The 26,057-nt window shown below is 44.9% G+C and overlaps 1 protein-coding gene across 1 annotated transcript; it reads left to right on the forward strand.

Annotated features, from left to right (window-relative positions):
• The first annotated feature begins 3,817 nt into the window (after positions 1-3,817).
• On the forward strand, positions 3,818-25,267 carry trib1 (tribbles pseudokinase 1). Its single transcript, XM_020504976.2, has 3 exons — positions 3,818-4,676; positions 6,200-6,492; positions 24,191-25,267. The coding sequence occupies exons 1-3, from the start codon at positions 4,371-4,373 to the stop codon at positions 24,642-24,644; spliced, it is 1,053 nt and encodes a 350-aa protein (XP_020360565.1). The 5' UTR covers positions 3,818-4,370; the 3' UTR covers positions 24,645-25,267.
• The last annotated feature ends 790 nt before the right edge of the window (positions 25,268-26,057 follow it).

Here is a 26,057-nt window from a genome sequence, read left to right on the forward strand (position 1 = left end):
ACAAGCACTGGTGGAAAAGTACCCAACTGTGATCCTGCTATAGTCTTGTTCACAAGCACTGGTGGAAAAGTACCCAACTGTGATCCTGCTATAGTCTTGTTCACAAGCACTGGTGGGAAAGTACCCAACTGTGATCCTGCTATAGTCTTGTTCACAAGCACTGGTGGAAAAGTACCCAAATGTGATCCTGCTATAGTCTTGTTCACAAGCACTGGTGGAAAAGTACCCAACTGTGATCCTGCTATAGTCTTGTTCACAAGCACTGGTGGAAAAGTACCCAACTGTGATCCTGCTATAGTCTTGTTCACAAGCACTGGTGGAAAAGTACCCAACTGTGATCCTGCTATAGTCTTGTTCACAAGCACTGGTGGAAAAGTACCCAATTGTGATCCTGCTATAGTCTTGTTCACAAGCACTGGTGGAAAAGTACCCAACTGTGATCCTGCTATAGTCTTGTTCACAAGCACTAGCGGAAAAGTACCCAACTGTGATCCTGCTATAGTCTTGTTCACAAGCACTGGTGGAAAAGTACCCAACTGTGATCCTGCTATAGTCTTGTTCACAAGCACTGGTGGAAAAGTACCCAACTGTGATCCTGCTATAGTCTTGTTCACAAGCACTGGTGGAAAAGTACCCAACTGTGATCCTGCTATAGTCTTGTTCACAAGCACTGGTGGAAAAGTACCCAACTGTGATCCTGCTATAGTCTTGTTCACAAGCACTGGTGGAAAAGTACCCAACTGTGATCCTGCTATAGTCTTGTTGCACTGGTGGAAAAGTACCCAACTGTGATCCTGCTATAGTCTTGTTGCACTGGTGGAAAAGTACCCAACTGTGATCCTGCTATAGTCTTGTTCACAAGCACTGGTGGAAAAGTACCCAACTGTGATCCTGCTATAGTCTTGTTGCACTGGTGGAAAAGTACCCAACTGTGATCATGCTATAGTCTTGTTGCACTGGTGGAAAAGTACCCAACTGTGATCCTGCTATAGTCTTGTTGCACTGGTGGAAAAGTACCCAACTGTGATCCTGCTATAGTCTTGTTGCACTGGTGGAAAAGTACCCAACTGTTCAACTTGAATAAAGATGCCTTCAAAGAAAATGACTCAAGTTAAAGTCAAAGTCAAAGTAAAGTAAAATTCAGTAAAATTCTACTTTAGTAAAAGTCACCCAGTAAAATTCTACTTTAGTAAAAGTCACCCAGTAAAATTCTACTTTAGTAAAAGTCACCCAGTAAAATTCTACTTTAGTAAAAGTCACCCAGTAAAATTCTACTTTAGTAAAAGTCACCCAGTAAAATTCTACTTTAGTAAAAGTCACCCAGTAAAATTCACCCAGTAAAATTCTACTTTAGTAAAAGTCACCCAGTAAAATTCTACTTTAGTAAAAGTCGAAAAGAATTTGGTTTTAAATATACTTAATAAGTATCAAAAGTAACAGATGGAACCATTTTCTTGTATTTGTCATTTACGGATAGCCAGGGGCACACTACAGCATTCAGACGTTATTTACAAACGAATAATGTGAGTTTAATGAGTCCGCCAGCTCAGAGGCGGTAGAGATGACCAGGGATGTTCTCTGTTTAATGAGTCCGCCAGCTCAGAGGCGGTAGAGATGACCAGGGATGTTCTCTGTTTAATGAGTCCTCCAGCTCAGAGGCGGTAGAGATGACCAGGGATGTTCTCTGTTTAATGAGTCCGCCAGCTCAGAGGCGGTAGAGATGACCAGGGATGTTCTCTGTTTAATGAGTCCGCCAGCTCAGAGGCAGTAGAGATGACCAGGGATGTTCTCTGTTTAATGAGTCCGCCAGCTCAGAGGCGGTAGAGATGACCAGGGATGTTCTCTGTTTAATGAGTCCGCCAGCTCAGAGGCGGTAGAGATGACCAGGGATGTTCTCTGTTTAATGAGTCCGCCAGCTCAGAGGCGGTAGAGATGACCAGGGATGTTCTCTGTTTAATGAGTCCGCCAGCTCAGAGGCGGTAGAGATGACCAGGGATGTTCTCTGTTTAATGAGTCCTCCAGCTCAGAGGCGGTAGAGATGACCAGGGATGTTCTCTGTTTAATGAGTCCTCCAGCTCAGAGGCGGTAGAGATGACCAGGGATGTTCTCTGTTTAATGAGTCCGCCAGCTCAGAGGCGGTAGAGATGACCAGGGATGTTCTCTGTTTAATGAGTCCGCCAGCTCAGAGGCGGTAGAGATGACCAGGGATGTTCTCTGTTTAATGAGTCCGCCAGCTCAGAGGCGGTAGAGATGACCAGGGATGTTCTCTGTTTAATGAGTCCGCCAGCTCAGAGGCGGTAGAGATGACCAGGGATGTTCTCTGTTTAATGAGTCCGCCAGCTCAGAGGCGGTAGAGATGACCAGGGATGTTCTCTGTTTAATGAGTCCGCCAGCTCAGAGGCGGTAGAGATGACCAGGGATGTTCTCTGTTTAATGAGTCCTCCAGCTCAGAGGCGGTAGAGATGACCAGGGATGTTCTCTGTTTAATGAGTCCGCCAGCTCAGAGGCGGTAGAGATGACCAGGGATGTTCTCTGTTTAATGAGTCCGCCAGCTCAGAGGCGGTAGAGATGACCAGGGATGTTCTCTGTTTAATGAGTCCGCCAGCTCAGAGGCGGTAGAGATGACCAGGGATGTTCTCTGTTTAATGAGTCCGCCAGCTCAGAGGCGGTAGAGATGACCAGGGATGTTCTCTGTTTAATGAGTCCTCCAGCTCAGAGGCGGTAGAGATGACCAGGGATGTTCTCTGTTTAATGAGTCCGCCAGCTCAGAGGCGGTAGAGATGACCAGGGATGTTCTCTGTTTAATGAGTCCGCCAGCTCAGAGGCGGTAGAGATGACCAGGGATGTTCTCTGTTTAATGAGTCCGCCAGCTCAGAGGCGGTAGAGATGACCAGGGATGTTCTCTGTTTAATGAGTCCGCCAGCTCAGAGGCGGTAGAGATGACCAGGGATGTTCTCTTGAACAGGACTATTTTCCTTTTCAAAATGTAACGAGTTCATTTGGGTGTCAAAGAAAATGTATGGAGTAAAAGTGCATTATTTTCTTTAGGATGTAGTGGAGTAAAAGTGCATTATTTTCTTTAGGAATGTAGTGGAGTAAAAGTGCATTATTTTCTTTAGGAATGTAGTGGAGTAAAAGTGCATTATTTTCTTTAGGAATGTAGTGGAGTAAAAGTGCATTATTTTCTTTAGGAAAAGTGAAGTTAAAATAAAAAAGTAGTCAACAAATATAAAAAGTAGAGTAAAGTACAGAAACCCTAAAAAAGACAAAGTAGTAATTTAAAGTATTTTTACGGAAGTAAACTACACCAACGACAGGAAGGCCTGCAGTTTATGTGAATGATTGAGCCAGACTACAGACTATAGACTACTCTACCACCACTCAACCTTTATGGAGGTTGATTCATGAACACAACTAACATGCAAGGAAAACACGTTCAGCTGTTAAATTCTAGTACTTTAGATCATTCTAGGGCTTCTACTATGGAAAATCCCTACTGCAGTATTAACCCTGTTCATAGTAGGACTATATGGTTCATATGCACTGTTTATTGCGGCCTTGTCACATGATATGACTGACATTATATTATGATTAGGGGTTATATCATTACTGAAATGTAGCCTAGGCTAGTGTGCCGAGTTTATCAGAAGAGCCAGAACTGTCGAAATAAAAAGTTAATCATTGTCCGGGTCACTTGTTTTGATGAATCAAACAGTATTTGCATTTGCGTCACATGTTTTGTTATTGACATATCATAACAATACGTAACCATTCACCTGTTGGTGTGATGTTTTTACAGCGGATGGCGGAACCAACCATGGTTATTTTACTCTACCCGTGCGGCTTCAAGTGGCTTGTGTGCGTGCGTGTGTGGATTACTTCATCGCTGGGGCGGTACAGTGCTTTTCAAGAGGCTGAACCCGGCGGAGGTCCAGCGGCCCAATGATTGACTGAGCACAGAGCTTTGCAATCAACAGGGCTGTGTAGATCTCTCTCTCTCTCTCTGCTTGAGCAAGACAGTCTCTCACTCCTCGATACAGCGCTGAGAATTTCACACCAAAAGTACAGCGCTCTCGCCCCGGACTTCTGTCTCCAGTCCAGACGCACCGTTGGGAGACATTTTGTGGACTGACTAGGAATGTCTTCCAAAACCGACGACAGTGCTTGACACAGAACCTGGATGAAGGAAAGAATTTGTCATATTTGAAGGATCCATTCCAAAAACCAGTTTTCTGATCAGCATGCAAATATATATTTTAACCTGAGAAGTTAGATTTGCAGTTGGATGAAATCCATTAGGACTGCAGCTGCTCCGTGCGCATAAACTACAATAAACAACAATTCATCATAACAACTCGCGCTCTATTAGAATGATGAACGTTCAGTGGAGTAACCCGGTCCAATGCATCCGCAGTGGAACAGTCGGACAGAAACGTGTGGACTCAGAAACAGGTAACGAGCCGGTGTCCAAATGCGCTAGGCTGATCGAGTGTATGGGTGACGTGGGGTTTCTCGATAGCTCGCCGGGTTCCCCTGTTTCCCCGGTCCTCTTGAGCGGCTCCCCGAACAATCAAGGTCCGTCTCGGATAGGCCAATTTCTGATCCAACATATGGCTGCCAGGGACAGGATACACAGCGCACTCAACATTGACACGGGAGACGCGATGGTGTGCAAGGTAAGCGCAAAGACTATACTCATTCATTATGCAATTCCTTTTAATTAATGATTGTTTCTGATATGTCCTGTGTTGCTCAACAGCACCAATCTCACATGATGCATATCCTGATCTTCATTAACCCTTTGGTGTCATTATACAATGTTTTAACTGTGACAATAGCCTATTTTAATCATCGGAAATCATTCATTTATCCATTAAGACCAATGAATTGATGAGCAGTGGCCAATGATCCAATACCTTGTGCGCCTATTGTGCATTAAGTAATAATAAGGTAATAGCCTAATAATAAGATAATAGCCTGATAATAAGATAATAGCAGAATAATAAGATATTAGCCTAATAATAAGATAATAATAAGATAATAGCTTAATAATAAGATAATAGCCTAATAATAAGATAATAGCCTAATAATAAGATAATAGCCTGATAATAAGATAATAGCCTAATAATAAGATAATAGCCTGATAATAAGATAATAGCCTAATAATAAGATAATAGCCTGATAATAAGATAATAGCCTAATAATAAGATAATAGCCTAATAATAAGATAATAGCCTAATAATAAGATAATAGCTTGATAATAACATAATAGCCTGATAATGAGGTAATAGCTCAATAATAATGTAATAGACTAATAATAAGGTAATAGCATAATAATAAGATAATAGCCTAATAATGAGGTAATAGCTCAATAATAAGGTAATATCTTAATAAGATACTAGCCTAATAATATGGTAAATGCCTAATAATAATATAATAGCAGAATAATAAGATAATAGCCTCATAATAAGGTAATAGCTTAATAAGACACTAGCCTAATAATAAGGTAATAGCTTAATAAGATACTAGCCTAATAATAAGATAATAGCTTAATAAGATACTAGCCTAATAATAAGATAATAGCTTAATAAGATACTAGCCTAATAATAAGATAATAGCCTAGTAATAAGATAATAGCTTAATAAGATACTAGCCCAATAATATGGTAAATGCCTACTTCACCTGGGCCACCTTTTATTCAAGTTTATGTGATGTTACAGATGCCGTCACACTTCCCACCCTCTCCCCTGTCTATCAACTCCTCTCATTTGTGTTCAAGTCAGTAGACTCAGAAATGGCTGAAATATGATATGTCAACATCAGAGTGGAGATGTAGAGCTGTCGTTCTCCTGTTCCAGGTGCTTAAATAAAGACCAACCTTGGTCACAGATGAGATTAAAGCCAGGTGTAGTTTGGGAGACCTGCGTCCCCTAATTTTAACACATTAAATAACTGTCTCATTTTATCATTGGTGTAAATCCACTTTCTCCACCCCTTGGGGGCATAACTCTAATAAATAAGCAGAGCCCACACTGGTTACAGGTTTAAATACTAAACATTTGAAATCAGTTGTTTTCAATGGATTGGATTTGTTAGACGATTATAATACGTATTGACTGACACCAATGGGGCCAAACTCTAAGCTAATACATCTGAATCCTGATCGATAGATCCCCGTCTCCTCTCTCTGTTCTCACAGGTGTTTGACATGGGTCTGTACCAGGAGAAGATCCGGGCCTACCGCATCCTGCCGGTCCACAGGAACATCAGCTGTATCCGAGACATTGTCCTTGGGGAGCGTTGGGCATACGTTTTCCTAGAGAAGGACCACGGGGACATGCACACCTTCGTTAAGAGCTGCAAGCGTTTGGACGAGGAGCGGGCGGCACAGCTCTTTCACCAGATGGCGTCGGCCGTGTCACACTGTCACCAGCATGGCGTCGTATTAGGAGACCTGAAGCTACGCAAGTTTGTCTTCTCCGACAGGAAAAGGTAGAGAGAGACTTGAGATGACACGCATACCGTTTTCACACACTATCCTGTCAACCCAACCCGTACCAAGCTGGGTCAGATATTGCCTTTCTTTTGACCCCACTGTTTCAGCACTTATGGTGGATATGTAACCAGGCCAGGACAACATAGCTTGGCTCAGCTCGACTCGGCTCGACTCAGCTTGGCTTAGCTATGTAGCGCTGAAAGGGCCCTTGATTGATGTCATTGACATTTTGGTAGAGACACGCAGTATATGCAGCAAGACAGGGTGAGCGGAGGAGCAGGGGATAATTGATGCAATATAAGGGGTTCTACATGCTTTTGAAAGTCACATAATGGATTATAATTGTAGTAATCTCTTGTGGACAGATTCACATGTAAACAGTGAGAATCTGTCAAGACTCATGTATAATTATGTGATTGTGATCAGCAGTAGTTTCTGGTTTGGCTTTTCTTCATTGACTATTTCAACGAATCAGGATTAGGCGAAAGTGGTCCTTAAACGGGGGCAGTGATATCAAGCCCTGTGCGCAGTAGTTATTGTACTCCTAGGCGAACACTGTAGGAGGACCGTTCATTCCACATTGATATTTTCATTAAATGCCATGTTTCACATTAGTGCATGTACTGTAGACTATATGGACAGTATATAGGGCTGTGTTTTATGCTTTGGGACAAGCCCCTTAGTTCCAGTGAAAGGAAAACTTAACGCTACAATATACAATGATATTCTAGACGATTCTGTGCTTCCAACTTTGTGCAACAGTGTTGGGAAGGCTCGTTCCTGTTTCAGCATGACAAAGCCCCCGTGCACAAAGTGAGGTCCATACGGAAATGGTTTGTCAAGATAGGTGTGGAAGAACTTGACTGGCCTGCACAGGGCCCTGACCTCAACCCCGTCGAAAACCTTTTGGATGAATTGGAACGCCGACTGCGAGCCAGACCTAATCACCCAACATCAGTGCCCGACCTCACTAATGCTCTTGTGGCTGAATGGAAGCAATTCCCTCTGCAGCAATGTTCCAACATCTAGTGGAAAGCCTTCCCAGAAGAGTGGAGGCTGTTATAGCAGCAATGACAAGTCAATGAGAGAAGGAAAACATTATATCCTTTGTTTTCTTCAAATCTAAAGGCACAACCGATATTTGAGCTAAAGTCTTCAGTAGTTGAACATGTTACTACTCCAACCTTGTGAAAGTGACAAACGGACACGTTATTTAAATGTTTCGACGTAAACAACTCTATAATGAAGGAGTTCCTGTGATTTGACGGCCTGCACATGCTCAGTTCGAACTGGATGACCTTTAGACCCCATGATGTGTTTCTACGCATAAGCTCAGCTAGCCAAAGTCGCCATGACATCACCTACAAGTGTGATGGGGGATTTCTATTGGAGAGGTAGTTTCAGTCTCTCTTCATACTGTACCGTCTTTGGTTTCCTTCTGCAAGGGAGGAGACTTCGATTCCTTCCTACACGATTTCACAACACATTCCCCACAGAAGTTAAACGGGAAGAGACACATTTGTGATAATTTATTAACTGCAAGCATTGAAGTAAAGTGTTACCCAACTCTGAACCTTAGTCGAATGAGGAAGAAGACTTTGGTTTCACGGTGTAATTCGGGTTATTGGCCAAATAAAATGTTTATTGTTTTTCATGGTCACCTATTCACAGTACTGTTTACTACTACACTCAAAATTCCTTCATATCAATCAGAGTTTACTGGTAAAAAGCTATTACCACCTCCTCCCCCTCCCCCCTACAGACAGCCTCAATGTCTTCCTATAGGACACCTCCTCCCCCTCCTCCCCCTACAGACAGCCTCAATGTCTTCCTGTAGAACACCTCCTCCCCCTACAGACAGCCTCAATGTCTTCCTATAGGACACCTCCTCCCCCTCCTCCCCCTACAGACAGCCTCAATGTCTTCCTGTAGAACACCTCCTCCCCCTACAGACAGCCTCAATGTCTTCCTGTAGAACACCTCCTCCCCCTACAGACAGCCTCAATGTCTTCCTGTAGAACACCTCCTCCCCCTACAGACAGCCTCAATGTCTTCCTGTAGAACACCTCCTCCCCCTACAGACAGCCTCAATGTCTTCCTGTAGAACACCTCCTCCCCCATACAGACAGCCTCAATGTCTTCCTGTAGAACACCTCCTTTTCCCATAGTCCTCTATTACCACCTCCTTTTCCCATAGTCCTCTATTACCACCTCCTTTTCCCATAGTCCTCTATTACCACCTCCTTTTCCCATAGTCCTCTATTACCACCTCCCATAGTCCTCTATTACCACCTCCTTTTCCCATAGTCCTCTATTACCACCTCCTTTTCCCATAGTCCTCTATTACCACCTCCTTTTCCCATAGTCCTCTATTACCACCTCCTTTTCCCATAGTCCTCTATTACCACCTCCCATAGTCCTCTATTACCACCTCCTTTTCCATAGTCCTCTATTACCACCTCCCATAGTCCTCTATTACCACCTCCTTTTCCCATAGTCCTCTATTACCATCTCCCATAGTCCTCTATTACCACCTCCTTTTCCCATAGTCCACTATTACCACCTCCCATAGTCCTCTATTACCACCTCCTTTTCCCATAGTCCTCTATTACCACCTCCCATAGTCCTCTATTACCACCTCCCATAGTCCTCTATTACCACCTCCTTTTCCCATAGTCCTCTATTACCACCTCCCATAGTCCTCTATTACCACCTCCTTTTCCCATAGTCCACTATTACCACCTCCTTTTCCCATAGTCCACTATTACCACCTCCCATAGTCCACTATTACCACCTCCTTTTCCCATAGTCCTCTATTACCACCTCCTTTTCCCATAGTCCTCTATTACCACCTCCTTTTCCCATAGTCCTCTATTACCACCTCCTTTTCCCATAGTCCTCTATTACCACCTCCTTTTCCCATAGTCCTCTATTACCACCTCCTTTTCCCATAGTCCTCTATTACCACCTCCTTTTCCCATAGTCCTCTATTACACCTCCCATAGTCCTCTATTACCACCTCCTTTTCCCATAGTCCTCTATTACCACCTCCTTTTCCATAGTCCTCTATTACCACCTCCTTTTCCCATAGTCCTCTATTACCACCTCCCATAGCCCTCTATTACCACCTCCTTTTCCCATAGTCCTCTATTACCACCTCCTTTTCCCATAGTCCTCTATTACCCACCTCCCATAGCCCTCTATTACCACCTCCTTTTCCCATAGTCCTCTATTACCACCTCCTATTCCCATAGTCCTCTATTACCACCTCCTTTTCCCATAGTCCTCTATTACCACCTCCTTTTCCCATAGTCCACTATTACCACCTCCTTTTCCCATAGTCCTCTATTACCACCTCCTTTTCCCATAGTCCACTATTACCACCTCCTTTTCCCATAGTCCTCTATTACCACCTCCTTTTCCCATAGTCCTCTATTACCACCTCCTTTTCCATAGTCCACTATTACCACCTCCTTTTCCCATAGTCCTCTATTACCACCTCCTTTTCCCATAGTCCTCTATTACCACCTCCTTTTCCCATAGTCCTCTATTACCACCTCCTTTTCCATAGTCCACTATTACCACCTCCTTTTCCCATAGTCCTCTATTACCACCTCCTTTTCCCATAGTCCTCTATTACCACCTCCTTTTCCCATAGTCCTCTATTACCACCTCCCATAGTCCACTATTACCACCTCCTTTTCCCATAGTCCTCTATTACCACCTCCCATTGTCCACTATTACCACCTCCTTTTCCCATAGTCCTCTATTACCACCTCCTTTTCCCATAGTCCTCTATTACCACCTCCTTTTCCCATAGTCCTCTATTACCACCTCCTTTTCCCATAGTCCTCTATTACCACCTCCTTTTCCCATAGTCCCTCTATTACCACCTCCTTTTCCCATAGTCCACTATTACCACCTCCTTTTCCCATAGTCCTCTATTACCACCTCCTTTCCCATAGTCCTCTATTACCACCTCCTTTTCCCATAGTCCTCTATTACCACCTCCTTTTCCCATAGTCATCTATTACCACCTCCTTTTCCCATAGTCCTCTATTACCACCTCCTTTTCCCATAGTCCTCTATTACCACCTCCTTTTCCCATAGTCCTCTATTACCACCTCCTTTCCCATAGTCCTCTATTACCACCTCCTTTTCCCATAGTCCTCTATTACCACCTCCCATAGTCCACTATTACCACCTCCTTTTCCCATAGTCCTCTATTACCACCTCCTTTTCCCATAGTCCTCTATTACCACCTCCTTTTCCCATAGTCCTCTATTACCACCTCCTTTTCCCATAGTCCTCTATTACCACCTCCTTTTCCCATAGTCCTCTATTACCACCTCCTTTTCCCATAGTCCTCTATTACCACCTCCTTTTCCCATAGTCCTCTATTACCACCTCCTTTTCCCATAGTCCTCTATTACCACCTCCTTTTCCCATAGTCCTCTATTACCACCTCCTTTTCCCATAGTCCACTATTACCACCTCCCATAGTCCACTATTACCACCTCCTTTTCCCATAGTCCTCTATTACCACCTCCTTTTCCCATAGTCCTCTATTACCACCTCCTTTTCCCATAGTCCTCTATTACCACCTCCTTTCCCATAGTCCTCTATTACCACCTCCTTTTCCCATAGTCCACTATTACCACCTCCTTTTCCCATAGTCCTCTATTACCACCTCCTTTTCCCATAGTCCTCTATTACCACCTCCTTTTCCCATAGTCCTCTATTACCACCTCCTTTTCCCATAGTCCTCTATTACCACCTCCTTTTCCCATAGTCCTCTATTACCACCTCCTTTTCCCATAGTCCTCTATTACCACCTCCTTTTCCCATAGTCCTCTATTACCACCTCCTTTCCCATAGTCCACTATTACCACCTCCTTTTCCCATAGTCCTCTATTACCACCTCCTTTCCCATAGTCCTCTATTACCACCTCCTTTCCCATAGTCCTCTATTACCACCTCCTTTTCCCATAGTCCTCTATTACCACCTCCTTTTCCCATAGTCCTCTATTACCACCTCCTTTTCCCATAGTCCACTATTACCACCTCCTTTTCCCATAGTCCTCTATTACCACCTCCCATAGTCCTCTATTACCACCTCCTTTTCCCATAGTCCTCTATTACCACCTCCTTTTCCCATAGTCCTCTATTACCACCTCCCATAGTCCACTATTACTACCTCCTTTTCCCATAGTCCTCTATTACCACCTCCTTTTCCCATAGTCCTCTATTACCACCTCCTTTTCCCATAGTCCTCTATTACCACCTCCCATAGCCCTCTATTACCACCTCCTTTTCCCATAGTCCTCTATTACCACCTCCTTTTCCCATAGTCCTCTATTACCACCTCCCATAGCCCTCTATTACCACCTCCTTTTTCCCATAGTCCTCTATTACCACCTCCTATTCCCATAGTCCTCTATTACCACCTCCTTTTCCCATAGTCCTCTATTACCACCTCCTTTTCCATAGTCCACTATTACCACCTCCTTTTCCCATAGTCCTCTATTACCACCTTCCTTTTCCCATAGTCCACTATTACCACCTCCTTTTCCCATAGTCCTCTATTACCACCTCCTTTTCCCATAGTCCTCTATTACCACCTCCTTTTCCCCATAGTCCACTATTACCACCTCCTTTTCCCATAGTCCTCTATTACCACCTCCTTTTCCCATAGTCCTCTATTACCACCTCCTTTTCCCATAGTCCTCTATTACCACCTCCTTTTCCCATAGTCCTCTATTACCCTCTCCTTTTCCCATAGTCCTCTATTACCACCTCCCATAGTCCACTATTACCACCTCCTTTTCCCATAGTCCTCTATTACCACCTCCCATTGTCCACTATTACCACGTCCTATTCCCATAGTCCTCTATTACCACCTCCTTTTCCCATAGTCCTCTATTACCACCTCCTTTTCCGCATAGTCCTCTATTACCACCTCCTTTTCCCATAGTCCTCTATTACCACCTCCTTTTCCCATAGTCCTCTATTACCACCTCATTTTCCCATAGTCCACTATTACCACCTTCCTTTTTCAATAGTCCTCTATTACCACCTCCTTTTCCCATAGTCCTCTATTACCACCTCCCATAGTCCTCTATTACCACCTCCTTTCCATAGTCCTCTATTACCACCTCCTTTTCCCATAGTCCTCTATTACCACCTCCTTTTCCCATAGTCCTCTATTACCACCTCCTTTTCCCATAGTCCACTATTACCACCTCCTTTTCCCATAGTCCTCTATTACCACCTCCTTTTCCCATAGTCCTCTATTACCACCTCCCATAGTCCTCTATTACCACCTCCTTTTCCCATAGTCCACTATTACCACCTCCTTTTCCCATAGTCCACTATTACCACTCCTTTTCCCATAGTCCTCTATTACCACCTCCCATAGTCCACTATTACCACCTCCCATAGTCCACTATTACCACCTCCTTTTCCCATAGTCCTCTATTACCACCTCCTTTTCCCATAGTCCTCTATTACCACCTCCTTTTCCCATAGTCCTCTATTACCACCTCCCATAGTCCTCTATTACCACCTCCTTTTCCCATAGTCCTCTATTACCACCTCCTTTTCCCATAGTCCTCTATTACCACCTCCCATAGTCCTCTATTACCACCTCCCATAGTCCTCTATTACCACCTCCTTTTCCCATAGTCCTCTATTACCACCTCCTTTTCCCATAGTCCTCTATTACCACCTCCCATAGTCCACTATTACCACCTCCTTTTCCCATAGTCCTCTATTACCACCTCCTTTTCCCATAGTCCTCTATTACCACCTCCCATAGCCCTCTATTACCACCTCCTTTTCCCATAGTCCTCTATTACCACCTCCTTTTCCCATAGTCCTCTATTACCACCTCCCATAGCCCTCTATTACCACCTCCTTTTCCCATAGTCCTCTCCACTCTTAACATAACTGTTCCATGCAGAGTTTCAACAGCAACACTTCCTTCCCAGCGACCTGTGACATTTAAAAGCAAGGCCAAAGTGAACAAATGAAAGCAGGCAGACAGATTAAGGACCCGGAGTCTCTCTTATAGCAATATGGCTGCAAAGGGTCACTCCACTGCACTGAGGAGGGAGGGTAGGAGGGAGGGAGGCGCTCAGAGAAAGTTGGAGATCATGAACCGAGACTTTGTTTATATAGCCAGCCTCACACAGAGATAATTTTAGCTAGCTAGATGTTGACGTGGGTGGCTGACATAGCAACACTCTGCTTCCAGGTCAGATACATAGACACACACCAGGCAGGCAGACACACCAGACATTTGACCTAGATGACAGGAGCGGAGAGGAGAGAAGGGGAGGGGGAGGAGAGAAGAGAAGAGGAGTGAGAGGAGGGGAGGAGGGGAGGGAGTAGAGAGGAGAGAAGAGGAGGGGGAGGAGAGGAGAGAACGGGAGGGGAGGAGAGGAGGGAGTAGAGAGGAGAGAGGAGGAGGTGGAGGAGAAAAGAGGAGGGGGAGGAGAGGAGGGGAGTGAGTAGAGAGGAGAGAAGAGGAGTGAGAGGAGAAAAGAGAAGAGGACTACTCCACATTGAGATGTCTCTCTCTTTTCCGTTCTGTCGCTATGCACCAGGGCTGTTTGCAGCCTCTCTCTCTGACAGACCACAATGTTAGCCGCTGATAAAACTCTCTACATTGTCTTTCTTGGGTTACAAGTGGGTCAGATATGGGCTAAATCCCAAATGACACCGTATTCCCTATATATACACTGAGTGTACAAACCCATTTCCATTACAGACTGACCAGGTGAATCCAGGTGAATGCAATGATGCCTTATTGATTGTCACCTGTTAAATCCATTTTCAATCAGTGTAGATGTGTAATGATGGGGCGTGTGAGTCGGGAAGCAGGTGAAACATTTTTAATAAAACAACCAGGAACACGACACCAACAGAACTCTGATGAAGAGGAGGATATTAAAGAAGGGGAGGGGGGAGAGGAGAGAAGGGGGGGGGGAGGAAAGAAGGGGAGAGGAGAGAAGGGGAGGGGGAGGAGAGAAGGGGAGGGGGGAGAGGAAAGAAGGGGAGGGGGGAGGAGAGAGAAGGGGAGGGGGGAGGGGAAAGAAGGGGAGAGGAGAGGAAGGGGAGGGGGGAGGAGAGAAGGGGAGGGGGGAGAGGAAAGAAGGGGAGGGGGAGGAGAGAGAAGGGGAGGGGGAGGGGAAAGAAGGGGAGAGGAGAGAAGGGGAGGGGGGAGGAGAGAAGGGGAGGGGGGAGGGGAAAGAAGGGGAGAGGAGAGAAGGGGAGGGGGGAGGAGAGAAGGGGAGGGGGAGAGGAAAGAAGGGGAGGGGGGATGAGAGAGAAGGGGAGGGGGGAGGGGAAAGAAGGGGAGAGGAGAGAAGGGGAGGGGGAGGAGAGAAGGGGAGGGGGAGAGGAAAGAAGGGGAGAGGAGAGAAGGGGAGAGGAGAGAAGGGGAGGGGGGGGAGGAGAGAAGGGGAGGGGGGAGAGGAAAGAAGGGGAGGGGGGAGAGGAAAGAAGGGGAGGGGGGAGGAGAGAGAAGGGGAGGGGGGAGGGGAAAGAAGGGGAGAGGAGAGAAGGGGAGGGGGGAGGAGAGAAGGGGAGAGGAGAGAAGGGGAGGGGGAGGAGAGAAGGGAGGGGGAGGAGAGAAGGGGAGGGGGAGAGGAGATAAGGGGAGGGGGGAGGAGAGAAGGGGAGGGGAGAGAAGGGGAGGGGGCAGGAGAGAAGAGAAGGGGAGGGGCGAGAGGAAAGAAGGGGAGGGGGAAGAGGAGAGAAGGGAGGGGGAGAGGAGAGAAGGGGAGAGGAGATAAGGGGAGGGGGAGAGGAGAGAAGGGGAGAGGAGAGAAGGGGAGGGGGGAGAGGAAAGAAGGGGAGGGGGGAGGAGAGAAGGGGAGAGGAGAGAAGGGGAGGGGGGAGAGGAGAGAAGGGGAGGGGGAGAGGAGAGAAGGGGAGAGGAGATAAGGGGAGGGGGAGAGGAGAGAAGGGGAGAGGAGATAAGGGGAGGGGGGGAGAGGAGAGAAGGGAGAGGAGAGAAGGGGAGGGGGGAGAGGAGAGAAGGGGAGGGGGGAGAGGAGAGAAGGGGAGAGGAGATAAGGGAGGGGGAGAGGAGAGAAGGGGAGAGGAGAGAAGGGGAGGGGGGAGAGGAGAGAAGGGGGAGAGGAGATAAGGGGAGGGGGGAGAGGAGAGAAGGGGAGAGGAGAGAAGGGAGGGGGGAGAGGAGAGAAGGGAGAGGAGATAAGGGGAGGGGGAGAGGAAAGAAGGGGAGGGGGGAGGAGAGAAGGGGAGAGGAGAGAAGGGGAGGGGGAGAGGAGAGAGGAAAGAAGGGGAGGGGGGAGAGGAAAGAAGGGGAGGGGGGAGGAGAGAAGGGGAGAGGAGAGAAGGGGAGGGGGAGAGGAGAGAAGGGATGGGGGAGAGGAGAGAAGTGGGGGAGGGAGAAGGGGAGGGGGAGGAGAGAAGGGGAGGGGAGAGAAGGGGAGGGGGAGGAGAGAAGAGAAGGGGAGGGGCGAGAGGAAAGAAGGGGAGGGGAAAGAAGGGGAGGGGTCAGAGGAGAGAAGTGGGGGGAGAGGGGAGGGGAGGGGGAAGAGAGAAGGGGAGGGGGGAGGAGAGGAGAGAAGTGGGGGGAGAGAGAAGGAGAGGAGAGAAGTGGGGGGAGAGAGAAGGGGAGGGAGGGGGGGAGAGAAGGGGAGAGGAGAGAAGGGGAGGCGGGAGGAGAGGAGAGAAGAGGAGGGGAGAGGAGAGAAGGGGGGGAGGTGAGAAGGGGAGAGGAGAGAAGGGGAGGGGGGAGGAGAGGAGAGAAGAGAAGAGGAGGGGGGAGGAGAGGAGAGAAGTGGAGGGGGAGGAGAGAAGGGGGGAGAGAGGAGGAGGAGGAGGCAGGTTAAAGGAGGATGTCGAAGCCTTTTGAGACGTGTATGTGTGCCATTCAGAGGTTGAATGGGAAAGACCAAAAGATTGGTCGCTCAACAGTTTTGTGTGTTTATCACGAATTGTCCACCAGCCAAAGGACAACAAGCCAACTTGACACAACTGTGTGGAAACATTGGATTCAACATGAGGCCAGCTGTGGAGTGCTTTCAACGCCTTGTAGAGTCTTAGTCTATGCCGCTCTGTCATTGCTCGTCTATATAATTGGGTATGTGTTGTGAAATTGTTAGATATTACTTGTTAGATATTACTGCACTGTCGGAGCTAGAAACACAAGCATTTCGCTACACCCGCAATAACACCTGCTAATCACGTGTATGTGACCAATAACATCTGCTAATCACGTGTATGTGACCAATACGATCTGCTAACCATGTGTATGAGACCAATACCATCTGCTAACCACGTGTATGTGACCAATACCATCTGCTAACCATGTGTATGTGACAATACCATCTGCTAACCATGTGTATGTGACCAATAACATCTGCTAACCATGTGTATGTGACCAATAACATCTGCTAACCATGTGTATGTGACCAATACCATCTGCTAACCACGTGTATGTGACCAATACCATCTGCTAACCATGTGTATGTGACCAATAGAATCTGCTAACCATGTGTATGTGACCAATACCATCTGCTAACCACGTGTATGTGACCAATACCATCTGCTAACCATGTGTATGTGACCAATAACATCTGCTAACCATGTGTATGTGACCAATACTATCTGCTAACCACGTGTATGTGACCAATACCATCTGCTAACCATGTGTATGTGACCAATAACATCTGCTAACCACGTGTATGTGACCAATAACATCTGCTAACTATGTGACCAATAACATCTGCTAACCATGTGTATGTGACCAATACCATCTGCTAACCACGTGTATGTGACCAATAACATCTGCTAACCATGTGTATGTGACCAATACCATCTGCTAACCATGTGTATGTGACCAATAACATCTGCCTACCACGTGTATGTGACCAATAACATCTGCTAACTATGTGACCAATAACATCTGCTAACCACGTGTATGTGACCAATAACATCTGCTAACCACGTGTATGTGACCAATACCATCTGCTAACCATGTGTATGTGACCAATACCATCTGCTAACCACGTGTATGTGACCAATACCATCTGCTAACCATGTGTATGTGACCAATAACATCTGCTAACCACGTGTATGTGACCAATAACATCTGCTAACTATGTGACCAATAACATCTGCTAACCACGTGTATGTGACCAATAACATCTGCTAACCACGTGTATGTGACCAATACCATCTGCTAACCATGTGTATGTGACCAATACCATCTGCTAACCACGTGTATGTGACCAATACCATCTGCTAACCATGTGTATGTGACCAATAACATCTGCTAACCACGTGTATGTGACCAATAACATCTGCTAATCATGTGTATGTGACCAATAACATCTGCTAACCATGTGTATGTGACCAATACCATCTGCTAACCACGTGTATGTGACCAATACCATCTGCTAACCATGTGTATGTGACCAATACCATCTGCTAACCACGTGTATGTGACCAATACCATCTGCTAACCATGTGTATGTGACCAATGACATCTGCTAACCATGTGTATGTGACCAATAGCATCTGCTAACCATGTGTATGTGACCAATAACCTCTGCTAACCATGTGACCAATAACATCTGCTAACCATGTGACCAATAACATCTGCTAACCATGTGACCAATACCTTCTGCTAACCATGTGTATGTGACCAATACCATCTGCTAACCATGTGTATGTGACCAATACCATCTGCTAACCATGTGTATGTGACCTATACCATCTGCTAACCATGTGTATGTGACCAATAACATCTGCTAACCATGTGTATGTGACCAATAACGTCTGCTAACCATGTGACCAATAACATCTGCTAACCATGTGACCAATAACATCTGCTAACCATGTGACCAATAACATCTGCTAACCATGTGACCAATAACATCTGCTAACCACGTGTATGTGACCAATACCATCTGCTAACCATGTGTATGTGACCAATACCATCTGCTAACCATGTGTATGTGACCAATACCATCTGCTAACCATGTGTATGTGACCAATACCATCTGCTAACCACGTGTATGTGACCAATGACATCTGCTAACCATGTGTATGTGACCAATAGCATCTGCTAACCATGTGTATGTGACCAATAACCTCTGCTAACCATGTGACCAATAACATCTGCTAACCATGTGACCAATAACATCTGCTAACCATGTGACCAATACCTTCTGCTAACCATGTGTATGTGACCAATACCATCTGCTAACCATGTGTATGTGACCAATACCATCTGCTAACCATGTGTATGTGACATATACCATCTGCTAACCATGTGTATGTGACCAATAACATCTGCTAACCATGTGTATGTGACCAATGACGTCTGCTAACCATGTGACCAATAACATCTGCTAACCATGTGACCAATAACATCTGCTAACCATGTGACCAATAACATCTGCTAACCATGTGACCAATAACATCTGCTAACCACGTGTATGTGACCAATACCATCTGCTAACCATGTGTATGTGACCAATACCATCTGCTAACCATGTGTATGTGACCAATACCATCTGCTAACCATGTGTATGTGACCAATACCATCTGCTAACCACGTGTATGTGACCAATAACATCTGCTAACCATGTGTATGTGACCAATAACATCTGCTAACCATGTGTATGTGACCAATACCATCTGCTAACCATGTGTATGTGACCAATAACATCTACTAACCATGTGTATGTGACCAATACCATCTGCTAACCATGTGTATGTGACCAATACCATCTGCTAACCATGTGTATGTGACCAATACCATCTGCTAACCATGTGTATGTGACCAATAACATCTGCTAACCATGTGTATGTGACCAATAACATCTGCTAACCATGTGACCAATAACATCTGCTAACCATGTGTATGTGACCTATACCATCTGCTAACCATGTGTATGTGACCAATAACATCTGCTAACCATGTGTATGTGACCAATAACGTCTGCTAACCATGTGACCAATAACATCTGCTAACCATGTGACCAATAACATCTGCTAACCATGTGACCAATAACATCTGCTAACCATGTGACCAATAACATCTGCTAACCACGTGTATGTGACCAATACCATCTGCTAACCATGTGTATGTGACCAATACCATCTGCTAACCATGTGTATGTGACCAATACCATCTGCTAACCATGTGTATGTGACCAATACCATCTGCTAACCACGTGTATGTGACCAATAACATCTGCTAACCATGTGTATGTGACCAATAACATCTGCTAACCATGTGACCAATAACATCTGCTAACCATGTGTATGTGACCAATAACATCTGCTAACCATGTGACCAATAACATCTGCTAACCATGTGACCAATACCATCTGCTAACCATGTGACCAATAACATCTGCTAACCATGTGACCAATAACATCTGCTAACCATGTGTATGTGACCAATAACATCTGCTAACCATATGACCAATAACATCTGCTAACCACGTGTATGTGACCAATAACATCTGCTAACCATGTGTATGTGACCAATAACATCTGCTAACCATGTGACCAATAACATCTGCTAACCATGTGTATGTGACCAATAACATCTGCTAACCATGTGACCAATAACATCTGCTAACCATGTGACCAATACCATCTGCTAACCATGTGACCAATAACATCTGCTAACCATGTGACCAATAACATCTGCTAACCATGTGTATGTGACCAATAACATCTGCTAATCATGTGACCAATAACATCTGCTAACCATGTGACCAATAACATCTGCTAACCATGTGACCAATACCATCTGCTAACCATGTGACCAATAACATCTGCTAACCATGTGACCAATAACATCTGCTAACCATGTGACCAATAACATCTGCTAACCATGTGACCAATAACATCTGCTAACCATGTGACCAATAACATCTGCTAACCACGTGTATGTGACCAATACCATCTGCTAACCATGTGTATGTGACCAATACCATCTGCTAACCATGTGTATGTGACCAATACCATCTGCTAACCATGTGTATGTGACCAATAACATCTGCTAACCATGTGACCAATAACATCTGCTAACCATGTGACCAATAACATCTGCTAACCATGTGACCAATACCATCTGCTAACCATGTGACCAATAACATCTGCTAACCATGTGACCAATACCATCTGCTAACCATGTGACCAATAACATCTGCTAACCATGTGACCAATAACATCTGCTAACCATGTGACCAATAACATCTGCTAACCATGTGACCAATAACATCTGCTAACCATGTGTATGTGACCAATAACATCTGCTAACCATGTGACCAATAACATCTGCTAACCATGTGTATGTGACCAATAACATCTGCTAACCATGTGACCAATAACATCTGCTAACCATGTGACCAATAACATCTGCTAACCATGTGACCAATACCATCTGCTAACCATGTGACCAAAAACATCTGCTAACCATGTGTATGTGACCAATAACATCTGCTAACCATGTGTATGTGACCAATAACATCTGCTAACCATGTGTATGTGACCAATAACATCTGCTAACCATGTGTATGTGACCAATAACATCTGCTAACCATGTGACCAATAACATCTGCTAACCATGTGACCAATAACATCTGCTAACCATGTGACCAATAACATCTGCTAACCATGTGTATGTGACCAATAACATCTGCTAACCATGTGACCAATAACATCTGCTAACCATGTGACCAATAACATCTGCTAACCATGTGACCAATAACATCTGCTAACCATGTGACCAATAACATCTGCTAACCGTGTGACCAATAACATCTGCTAACCATGTGACCAATAACATCTGCTAACCATGTGACCAATAACATCTGCTAACCATGTGACCAATAACATCTGCTAACCATGTGACCAATAACATCTGCTAACCATGTGACCAATAACATCTGCTAACCATGTGACCAATAACATCTGCTAACCATGTGACCAATAACATCTGCTAACCATGTGACCAATAACATCTGCTAACCATGTGACCATTAACATCTGCTAACCATGTGACCAATAACATCTGCTAACCATGTGACCATTAACATCTGCTAACCATGTGACCATTAACATCTGCTAACCATGTGACCAATAACATCTGCTAACCATGTGACCAATAACATCTGCTAACCATGTGACCATTAACATCTGCTAATCATGTGACCATTAACATCTGCTGACCATGTGTATGTGACCAATACCATCTGCTAACCATGTGACCAATACCATCTGCTAACCATGTGACCAATACCATCTGCTAACCATGTGACCAATAACATCTGCTAACCATGTGACCAATAACATCTGCTAACCATGTGACCAATAACATCTGCTAACCATGTGACCAATAACATCTGCTAACCATGTGACCAATAACATCTGCTAACCATGTGACCAATAACATCTGCTAACCATGTGACCAATAACATCTGCTAACCATGTGACCAATACCATCTGCTAACCATGTGACCAATAACATCTGCTAACCATGTGACCAATAACATCTGCTAACCATGTGACCAATAACATCTGCTAACCATGTGACCAATAACATCTGCTAACCATGTGACCATTAACATCTGCTAACCATGTGACCAATAACATCTGCTAACCATGTGACCATTAACATCTGCTAACCATGTGACCAATACCATCTGCTAACCATGTGACCAATAACATCTGCTAACCATGTGACCAATAACATCTGCTAACCATGTGACCAATACCATCTGCTAACCATGTGACCAATACCATCTGCTAACCATGTGACCAATAACATCTGCTAACCATGTGACCAATAACATCTGCTAACCACGTGACCAATAACATCTGCTAACCATGTGACCAATAACATCTGCTAACCATGTGACCAATAACATCTGCTAACCATGTGACCAATAACATCTGCTAACCATGTGACCCATAACATCTGCTAACCATGTGACCAATAACATCTGCTAACCATGTGACCAATACCATCTGCTAACCATGTGACCAATAACATCTGCTAACCATGTGACCAATAACATCTGCTAACCATGTGACCAATAACATCTGCTAACCATGTGACCAATACCATCTGCTAACCATGTGACCAATAACATCTGCTAACCATGTGACCAATAACATCTGCTAACCATGTGACCAATAACATCTGCTAACCATGTGACCAATAACATCTGCTAACCATGTGACCAATAACATCTGCTAACCATGTGACCAATAACATCTGCTAACCATGTGACCAATAACATCTGCTAACCATGTGACCAATAACATCTGCTAACCATGTGACCAATAACATCTGCTAACCATGTGACCAATAACATCTGCTAACCATGTGACCAATAACATCTGCTAACCATGTGACCAATAACATCTGCTAACCATGTGACCAATAACATCTGCTAACCATGTGACCAATAACATCTGCTAACCAGTGACCAATAACATCTGCTAACCATGTGACCAATAACATCTGCTAACCATGTGACCAATAACATCTGCTAACCATGTGACCAATAACATCTGCTAACCATGTGACCAATAACATCTGCTAACCATGTGACCAATAACATCTGCTAACCATGTGACCAATAACATCTGCTAACCATGTGACCAATACATCTGCTAACCATGTGACAATAACATCTGCTAACCATGTGACCAATAACATCTGCTAACCATGTGACCAATAACATCTGCTAACCATGTGACCAATAACATCTGCTAACCATGTGACCAATAACATCTGCTAACCATGTGACCAATAACATCTGCTAACCATGTGACCAATAACATCTGCTAACCATGTGACCAATAACATCTGCTAATCATGTGACCAATAACATCTGCTAACCATGTGACCAATAACATCTGCTAATCACGTATATAATAATATTTACTTTGATGCCATGAAGGATTTCCTAATATTTTGTGCACTCAATGTTTATAGTGCACTACATTTGACCAGAATGTCAAAGGCACAGGCTGTGTAGGGAATAGGGCTCCATTTGGGACACATGCCATCCAGTCTCCGATCATTAGCTTGTCCTCTCCAGACTCTGTTAAGGGACACCCCCCAACAAATAAACCCATGGACTTAAGCTATTAATATGGCTGTAGCACAGTGAGTGAATGGGTGTTTGACTGGATGTGTCTGGCTGTGAGGTGATACTGTAGTACATCAATGTGTGTTGTCCTGTCTCTAATGACCAAAACGTGCTGTGTTGTCCTGTCTCTAATGACCAAAGCGTGCTGTGTTGTCCTGTCTCTAATAAACAAACCATGCTGTGTTGTCCTATCTCTAATGACCAAACCATGCTGTGTTGTCCTGTCTCTAATAACCAAACCATGCTGTGTTGTCCTATCTCTAATAACCAAACCATGCTGTGTTGTCTTTAGGTATGATGGTATGGTTTAGTAATTTGCCCTTCATAGAATCAGAAATATCTTCTGATTAAAAATAAGCAAAATAAACAACCAAATGTTGATCAAATCTGCAACTCTTTCATAAACCGCGATACAAAACATCCCCACTTGGTCTGCTTATTGCTGTATTCTCTCCTGAACAGATTTTTAAGGGAGTGGAGCCTCTTGCTTTGCCTCTTCCTCTCTGCTAATATGCTCTTTGTTGTCCTGTAGGACCCATGTGAAGCTGGAAGGCCTGGAGGACTGCAGGGTTCTAGAAGGAGAAGATGACTCCATGTCAGACACCCACGGCTGCCCAGCCTACGTCAGCCCAGAGATCCTGAACGGCTCCAGCTCCTACTCCGGGAAGCAGGCGGACGTCTGGTCCCTAGGGGTGATGCTCTACACTATGCTGGTGGGACGCTACCCTTTCCACGACCCAGACCGAGCTACCCTCTTCTCCAAGATCCGGTGGGGCCAGTGCTGCCTTCCCGAGGGCCTCTCTCCCCGGGCCAAGTGTCTGCTGCGCTCCCTGCTGAGGAAAGAACCATGGGACAGACTGACCACCACCGAGGTGCTTATCCATCCGTGGTTCTACACCACCACCGCCAACATACAGGAAACAGGTGTCAGTGAACAGACAGTGCCTTCCTGTGACACGGAAGAGGAGGATGATCTGTTCTGTTGATCGATGGGATGAATCACTGTGACTCACTCAACCCCTCGAGTGGAATCGGACCAAAAATATGTTCAAGAGGGATTTTTTGTCTTTTCTTTTGTGGAACATTTGAGAAGGTTATCTTGGTTGTTACTTTGCTGTATGTCAGACACAAGCTTTTGACTCAAACTATTGTTTGTCTATATGTTAGAATAAGGGAGTTGCTAGAAGTACACCACCATCATTGTCCATTATGTGTGTGTTCACAGAAAGTAGTCATTTGGTGCTAAAAACCAGCAATTGTTTATTAGAGTTATTATTATTATATGAAACTTTTCAGGGATAGACCCCTTTTATTTCCTTTTTTTTTTTCGCCTAAAAATGAGTTTGCCTTTTTTCTCTAAATGTAATTTAAGGAGCTTCAAATCTTTTAACTATCATTCTTTGTATAATTTATCTTTTTATCTTTTGCCTCATCCCTCTCAACCATACCATTTTTTTAATTCCTCGCCAATCCAAGGGAATTTAACCGTTTTTACAGTCCCTTTCATGTTTATTAGTAACTGGAATAAGCAATTTCATAAATGTGTGAAGTGCAGCGTCTGGTTGCTCCTCATTACACACCACAGACCAGCAGCGTCTGGTTGCTCCTCATTACACACCACAGACCAGCAGCGTCTGGTTGCTCCTCATTACACACCACAGACCAGCAGCATCTGGTTGCTCCTCATTACTCACCACAGACCAGCAGCGTCTGGTTGCTCCTCATTACACACCACAGACCAGCAGCGTCTGGTTGCTCCTCATTACACACCACAGACCAGCAGCGTCTGGTTGCTCCTCATTACACACCACAGACCAGCAGCGTCTGGTTGCTCCTCATTACACACCACAGACCAGCAGCGTCTGGTTGCTCCTCATTACACACCACAGACCAGTAGCGTCTGGTTGCTCCTCATTACACACCACAGACCAGCAATTATTCTTCACATCAACAACATAGGACTCACTACAAAACGTATTGTATGACCTCTTATACACTATATTAGGCCCAGCCTGACCTCTTATACACTATATTAGGCCCAGCCTGTCCTCTTATACACTATATTAGGCCCAGCCTGACCTCTTATACACTATATTAGGCCCAGCCTGACCTCTTATACACTATATTAGGCCCAGCCTGACCTCTTATACACTATATTAATCAAATCAAATCAAATCAAATTCCTTTATATAGCCCTTCGTACATCAGCTGATATCTCAAAGTGCTGTACAGAAACCCAGCCTAAAACCCCAAACAGCAAGCAATGCAGGTGTAGAAGCACGATATTAGGCCCAGCCTGACCTCTTATACACTATATTAGGCCCAGCCTGACCTCTTATACACTATATTAGGCCCAGCCTGACCTCTTATACACTATATTAGGCCCAGCCTGACCTCTT

Source organism: Oncorhynchus kisutch, linkage group LG14 (assembly GCF_002021735.2).
Source record: "Oncorhynchus kisutch isolate 150728-3 linkage group LG14, Okis_V2, whole genome shotgun sequence".
Lineage (NCBI taxonomy): Eukaryota > Metazoa > Chordata > Actinopteri > Salmoniformes > Salmonidae > Oncorhynchus > Oncorhynchus kisutch.

What these genes read in the sequence shown, in the direction of transcription:
- trib1 (XM_020504976.2), top strand. Translation starts at nt 4,371, where the DNA reads ATGATGAACGTTCAGTGGAGTAACCCGGTCCAATGCATCCGCAGTGGA. An exon ending in GAGACGCGATGGTGTGCAAG is followed by an intron (nt 4,677 to 6,199) that starts GTAAGCGCAAAG and finishes CTGTTCTCACAG; the next exon opens with GTGTTTGACATGGGTCTGTA. An exon ending in GTCTTCTCCGACAGGAAAAG is followed by an intron (nt 6,493 to 24,190) that starts GTAGAGAGAGAC and finishes GTTGTCCTGTAG; the next exon opens with GACCCATGTGAAGCTGGAAG.